Consider the following 6,617-nt stretch of genomic DNA (forward strand, 5'->3'; position numbering starts at 1 on the left):
ATTTTCCGCATGGCTTCGGTGTCAGTCTTTCTTATGCTTTAGCCCAGCACATATTTAGCAGAATGTGATGCTATAAGAATAGATTTTTGTTTTGTTTATTTTTTTCTGCCAAAGAGTTTCAACCTCAGTCAACGACGAATTGATTGTTCAGAGATATTTTTTCAGTAATTGTCACATGGATCCCTTGCTATCAGTATAGTGTTTTGCTTGTGTGTAGTTGCGCTTGTCAAGGTAAAGTTCCAGTTCGGCGGATTAGGTCCACTACTTACGTCTAGCCACTGCGTTTTAGGATACTGCGTTGGCTTAAGCTTAAGCCGTTTATCGGTGAAAACATGTCAGAATAAAAAAAATAAAAAAAGATATCGGACGCATGATGTCGCAAAACATTATCCAAACACTTTATTCAACGTCTTTCTAACGGTAGGCAGCAGATAAAGCTAAACCTTCTCCGAACGACAATCAGCAATTGTAGCAAACTTCTGGGAACGGTACTTCGTCGATGACCGCTTTCAGCAAGTTTTGAAAGTTCCAATTCCGGAACGAAGCTATCATGTAATCGCGAAAATCGAAGTTTGTCATTATCTGCAAGGACAGGAAGGTTGCACAAGCAGTATGAGTACAGCTTAAAAATGAAGACTAATGCTAAGATATTCTTACCGCACGTGAAATTAGCTGCACGTACTTGTTGTTTGGATAGCCCACCGTGACGATCTTGTTCGAATTGTCTATCGACATGAACTGGAGCGAGCCGGTCGGTTCGGTGGAATTGAAAGGTTTCGTCACCTTTAACGGGAAATCGAACTGATTGTACGTGACGTACAGTGTGCCCGTCCCGTTGTACTCTTCCAGATTGGCGGCAAAGTCCAGCACCACGCCAATGCCGTGCCACTTCAGTGCTCCTTGTACGGTTACCTCCGTGTTGAGAAAGATTTCCGTAAACTTCTGTGCGTCGAACTCGATCGAATCGATCTTGGCGAGAAAGGCCGAATGAAACGATACATTGCCAGTAATGGAAAGGCCCTTGTCGGTTAGTCTGTGGAGTAATGAGAGAAAGCAAAACGTCTGCAGAATCTGAACAGATTTTTTTGTAAACAGCTCCATCCAATAAACCTTGATAGTGTTAACAGCCACCATAGGGGAAGTAGTTTTACGGTACACTAATTAGTGTTATCACCCCAATAGCTACCAATAGTGATAAACAGGGAGTGATTCATCGGCTAACCTTGCTCTGTCATCACTATTAGAGCGCGTTTGGCAAGCTGATACTACCGGTACACTTACTGTATAGGAGCTACGTAGTCCGCAATTGGCAGCGAGTTTCCAGAAATGTATCTCCCTTCCAATATTTCCACCACGCGTTTTGCAACTCGTTCTAGGTACGGACGTGCACCAATCACTATCATAGCATAGAGAGCAGTAAATTCGTACGGTCGATAAGAGACACATATGGGCACATTAGGGATTATTTTTAAACAGCTTACCAACTACGGCACTGTGAACGGGAGCCGGCCAAACGAGAAGCGCTCCTATCACGGCGAAACAGGTACAGTATCGTAGAAACACTTTACATTTTAACTCCATCTTACCGTTCCGTAGTCGTAAAAGGCATCAGACCTTAACCCTGGGGGAAATAAATTGATTGTTGAAGTGGATTAAACAGCGCAGATTTTGGGTGATACTCCGCTTTGTCCAAAGTCGCGTTATCTTATCAACGGTCGATTTTTAAAATAGCACATCAATACCAATACCAATAATACGGATTATTCCTTTGCGTGCACAATGCACGTTTATGTGTGTGTGTGTTTGAGTGTGTGATTGAGGCGACTCTCTTCACATTTGCTCTCATCGCTCACAAAGCAGGCAGTGTGTTTTTGTAGTTGTTGGCATACTTCGGTCGTTGTAGATGGCGTTTGTAACGACTCGTTACCATGGACGAATGGGATCTGTTTGGAACAACACCGTGTGATTGGGAGTTTGGTGATGGTGCAGAATTTGCCAGTTGTTGGCATACTTCGGTCGTTGTAGATGGCGTTTGTAACGACTCGTTACCATGGACGAATGGGATCTGTTTGGAACAACACCGTGTGATTGGGAGTTTGGTGATGGTGCAGAATTTGCCAGCAACTTTCAGGATGAACAATACCCATCACAAGCTAGTGCACTGTTTGACGAATTCGGCATCGATAGTCGAAGTTGTTCGGACGCATTGGATCGCATCGGTTGGCAGCTTTACTTTCCGAACAAAGGTAAGTGAACTATAAACGAAGGATAATTGAAGTCACTCATACTGTTCTCTTCCTCCTAGATGTACAAACTTGCCGAACAACAAACAAACACATTCGCTGTTTGGTGAAACACTACCACGATTATCGGTGTGAATATTCACCATTAGAAGCGGAAAGTTCCGGCAGCTTTGAATTCAAGCTGAATCTTGCCCGCACTGATATTTGCCTTAAAGATGCATGGCCAACTTTGCAAGCTGATATTGAAGCATTCCCTGAGTACACTATAGCCTGTATGGGACTGGCCATGTATCGCACCGTTGCAGCAACCCATCAAGCTGATCCCTTTTCACCAGAAACACTCGAAATACCAAAGATCACTGCACGCTTGCACCTATTTGGACCCGAACAATCGATCAGTACAATTGATGCTAGCTACACAGACAAATTGGTAACGATTGGTGGGACGATCGTACATGTTAGCGAACCGATTGTTACCAGCACCTTGAGGGCGTACAAATGCAGATACTGCCACGATACGATCGTTTTAGAGCGGCACCATAACCGTCACACTACGCGCCAGTGGATCTGTGAGCAATGCAATGCTGGCGGAGGAATTGAGTATTGTAGTGCGTCCGTGTTGAATCGGGATGAAGCACATCAACTCATTATCGTTCAAGATGCTAGAGTATCTAAAACCCGTTGCCAAACCATTGAAGTGAAGGTGCGTTGCGCTCTGGTAGATGGTTTGCAAGCAGGAGATAATGTCACCATAACTGGTGTGTTGAAAATCGATTCGAGCAAGTTCGTTGCAGCAATCTGCATAAGAAAGGATCTCGACAATGGTACGATTGAAAGGAATGTAAATTCCACGGACGTAGAAGTGATCAATGCAATTCGATCTGAGGCGTGCCTATTTAAGCTGCTGGTACAATCTCTCTGCCCAGCAGTTGTTGGATTGGAAACGGTCAAAGCTGGTTTACTGCTTGCTTTATTCAGTACTACAGGCGATGTGCACGTCCTGCTGGCTGACATAGATAGCGGTAAATCGCAAAAGCTACTGGACAGCTGTATGGCAGCATCGCCGAAAGGATTTGTGGAAAACGATCCATACCGAGATGAGGTTCGTGTGCAATATTTGATGGCTAAATCACCAGCACCACCCGGGCAGGGAGTTTGTTGTATCGAACGAATCGATAAAATGGATAAGCTAGAAATGTTGGAAAAGATGCTGACCGACACACCACCTCAGACTACCTTGCTGGTAACCGTAATGCCCAACAGGGGCGTTCTGGATACCAGGAAACCGTTCTTGGATAATTTCATTCTACCAAGGAATTTGATGGAAAAGTTTGCGTTGGTATTTCTAATGGAAGATGTAATCATTCCGCCAGAGGAACTCGTTTGCTCCGACGGCGTTCGGACGCATCCCGAAACCCCTTCCGCAAGTAAATGTAGCGTTGAAATACCTTTAGTACGACAGCTTAGGCTAAAGCCTGGCGAACATTGCGATCGTTTGCCGATTGAGTTGTTGCAGAAGTACATAGGTGGGCTAATTTGAATTTGGTTTTGTGCATGTACATCAAATTGTAATGTATGTTTCTCCCTTTTTGTAGATTATGCACGTTCGCACTGTAATCCCGAGTTTACTGAGGAGTCAATGGCATTGCTGGAGCGCTTCTTCTCAGAAATGTATTCCATGCCCCACTGGCTAAACATAGCGAATGGGGTGAAAATGGCTCAAATCAAGAACATGGCTCTCGCCAGGGCACGGATCGATCTTTCACCGGCTATTACAACAGAGCATGTGATGGACACCGTCAGGATTGTAAGTCGCAGCTGGTACGATAGGTACGATACGGACGATCGTGCCCCAACGGTGCAATTGCCCGCTAAAAAGGGAGGAGTGAAGGCAGCCAGTATTCGCCAGATTTTGGAAGTGTTAAGAGCCCGATCGGTGGAGCACAAAACAAAATCATTTAGCCTGAAAGAGCTTCGCGCATTGATTGAAGAAGAGGGAATGCCGGGCTTTGAAGATGAAATTATCGAAAAGCTTAACATTCAGGGTTATTTGTTGAAGAAAAGTGCAGGATGCTACCGATTGCTCGTTTGAAAATGGTTGATTTGACTGTTCTAATGTTTTTAGCCATTTAGGCTAAACTGACTCTCACTCTGACAATCTCACAAAACAATAACCCAAATAAAGAACTTTTTTTTTTGTTATGAATTCTAAACTCCAACGGTCGCAATGTTGCAATTCAAATTCAGCTGTCAAAGCATCATTTTCCCAACAGGTGGCGCTGACGCTGAAATTGACAGATACGTGCAGAGTGACCAGAAATACCGATTTATCTGTATTCCTACCGATTTTTGATAAGCCTACCGATTAGCAGATGACCACCCTAATGTAGGGATCAAGAGTGAGAGAGAGAGAAGTTTAGTGAAATCAGAGAGAGCGAAAAATTGAAACATGCAAAAATGAGGATGAGAGAGGAGAGATTGGACGATAGACGAGAGATAGAGATGGAGAAGGCGCGCGGAAAAGGAGACGGACGTCTACCGGTAGCTAGCGGTAGCTGGGATCAAGAGAGAGTGAACTCCGAGAGTGAATCGAGAGAGAGAGTGTGTGTTGTGGAGACGGACAGCGTCGCGCAACATTGTGGCTCTGGGTTGTTCGCAGAGTGCGACAGCCCTGGACGTCACCCGAGCTGTCCGTCGAGGGCGACCGTGTGACGGAGCGAAAGGGCCGCGCCATCGCGGCTAGGGCACGACGGCCGTTCACCCGGGGCATTCGGGTCTCGGGTGATCAACGAGTGCGGTAACCGTTACGTGGCTGCGCCGAGGTTTTTACGTTCCAACAAATATTTAATGTGTTAGGAATAAAGTTTGCATGTTTTGTTTGTAACCTTTTAGTTGTGCTTAGTTCAGTGGTTTATTCAAATAAGTGAACGGACATCCGAACACAACAGTGTGAGAGAGGGACAGATCGTGAGATCAGGGAGAGAAGACAAGTCAGGCGACAGGGAGAAATAAAGGAGCCTTGGGTCAGTCTTGTGGTTGATCGCAAAGAGATCGATTGAGCGTGATACAATAAAAAAAAAAAGAAATTGAATAAAAAAAGCCGAATAAATAATTAAAATGTGTGACGATTACGACACCTAAAACTATCGATTCTTCATTTATCCTACCGAAAATCACAGATTTTTTCAGAATACTGACCGAAAAGTCTAAAAGCCATTTCCTAAATGATTTAATGCAGTGAACTCCATATGAAATGTGGAAATTACTAGAGACAAGAACCAGAGGAACAAGAACTGCCACTGCGGCAGGTCCGGAAAGGTCGCGTGGAACCCCGAGAAAAGGGAATCACCACCGCTCCAAAGGAAATGTGCATCTCAATCCTTCGTTGGCTGAGAATCCCTAGTACAGTTTTCAGATCGACAATTCAGAAATGCTTTGTAGCGACCAGAACGCCATCTGGTGCGCACACCTAGAACTACCGACAGAAAATGTTTAACGGGCTAGTTAGGCAGGGACTGCACACAAAGCTAGAGCAGGACAAACAGTGGTAGCATGCTGCACCGCAGCTATAAAAACGGTGGCTTGCTCCATACACGCTCTCTCGTCCTAAACGTTTCCACACCGACACGCGCATATCCGTCCGGCTTACCCAACAATTCTTCTCCGGCAACTCTCGAACAAACAACACTAATTTTTGCGTCTCTCCCGAACTCACCGTTCCGCGGCTTAAAAGAAAAAAATAAATCGAATTCTACCAAAACGTAGTTCGCAAAGCGTGTTGCGTATCTCTTTAAAAAATTAGGGACCACTTTTGTGGCGCCCCTAAAGCTTCATTCGTGTGACCGATATGGACCTCATCTGATGCATCTTCTTTAAATAAAAAATGGTGTATTTTCTAGCGCAGATAAGCTATTCCCCCCCCCCCTCCTCCTCCGCTTAACACATCAAATACAGTCATTATCCGATATACGCTATCGTACGGGACCGAGCGCAATAGCGTATCTCGAGTTTTCGCGTATAGCGGATTCCTATGGAAAAATAGTTTACACTACCGGTTCGAGGGTTGAAAAATATCGCCACAGAGTTTTGCATTAAAGTTTTTTGTTATAAAATAGGTATCTTTTGCACAATTTTGATGCAAAATGCATTAAGAACATTAAGGAAATTCAAAAAGAGCAAAAATATTTAAAAAAATTAAAATATTTGCAAAAAACACATGGAGCTGTAAAATTTAGAGGAATCGCGTACTGCAAATTCGCGTATATCGAGTATCGCGTACTGCGGATAATTGTTGTATACCGAAAACTTTCGATACAAATTGAAACTCCTACCGAAAACTACCGATAAAATATTGACGCTCCTACCGAAAACCGC

General features: G+C 44.3%; 2 protein-coding genes across 3 annotated transcripts; one reads left to right on the forward strand and one right to left on the reverse strand.

Annotated features, from left to right (window-relative positions):
* Positions 1-376: 376 nt before the first annotated feature.
* Positions 377-1,808, reverse strand: LOC120897191. Of its 2 annotated transcripts, none has more exons than XM_040301864.1 (4): positions 1,482-1,808; positions 1,282-1,396; positions 658-1,033; positions 377-582 (listed from the first exon to the last, which is right to left on the reverse strand). In XM_040301864.1, exons 1-4 carry the CDS (start codon positions 1,579-1,581, stop codon positions 460-462), a joined length of 714 nt encoding a protein of 237 aa, XP_040157798.1. In that variant the 5' UTR covers positions 1,582-1,808; the 3' UTR covers positions 377-459. The 2 variants fall into 2 exon arrangements, with proteins under 2 accessions (XP_040157798.1, XP_040157799.1); XM_040301865.1 differs by having other exon boundaries at positions 477-582; positions 683-1,033.
* A 44-nt stretch (positions 1,809-1,852) lies between these two features.
* On the forward strand, positions 1,853-4,422 carry LOC120897190 (DNA helicase MCM8-like). The gene is made up of 3 exons (XM_040301863.1): positions 1,853-2,246; positions 2,306-3,769; positions 3,839-4,422. The coding sequence occupies exons 1-3, from the start codon at positions 2,051-2,053 to the stop codon at positions 4,333-4,335; spliced, it is 2,157 nt and encodes a 718-aa protein (XP_040157797.1). The 5' UTR covers positions 1,853-2,050; the 3' UTR covers positions 4,336-4,422.
* The last annotated feature ends 2,195 nt before the right edge of the window (positions 4,423-6,617 follow it).

This window comes from Anopheles arabiensis, chromosome 2 (assembly GCF_016920715.1).
Source record: "Anopheles arabiensis isolate DONGOLA chromosome 2, AaraD3, whole genome shotgun sequence".
Lineage (NCBI taxonomy): Eukaryota > Metazoa > Arthropoda > Insecta > Diptera > Culicidae > Anopheles > Anopheles arabiensis.

Excerpts from the sequence above, each read along its gene's own strand:
- LOC120897191 (XM_040301864.1), bottom strand. The coding sequence starts at position 1,581 with ATGGAGTTAAAATGTAAAGTGTTTCTACGATACTGTACCTGTTTCGCC. Across the intron at positions 1,397-1,481 it reads CGTTCACAGTGCCGTAGTTG|TGATTGGTGCACGTCCGTAC; the intron begins GTAAGCTGTTTA and ends ATGCTATGATAG. Across the intron at positions 1,034-1,281 it reads GACTACGTAGCTCCTATACA|ACTAACCGACAAGGGCCTTT; the intron begins GTAAGTGTACCG and ends ATTACTCCACAG.
- LOC120897190 (XM_040301863.1), top strand. The coding sequence starts at position 2,051 with ATGGACGAATGGGATCTGTTTGGAACAACACCGTGTGATTGGGAGTTT. Across the intron at positions 2,247-2,305 it reads GCTTTACTTTCCGAACAAAG|ATGTACAAACTTGCCGAACA; the intron begins GTAAGTGAACTA and ends TCTTCCTCCTAG. Across the intron at positions 3,770-3,838 it reads GTTGTTGCAGAAGTACATAG|ATTATGCACGTTCGCACTGT; the intron begins GTGGGCTAATTT and ends CCCTTTTTGTAG.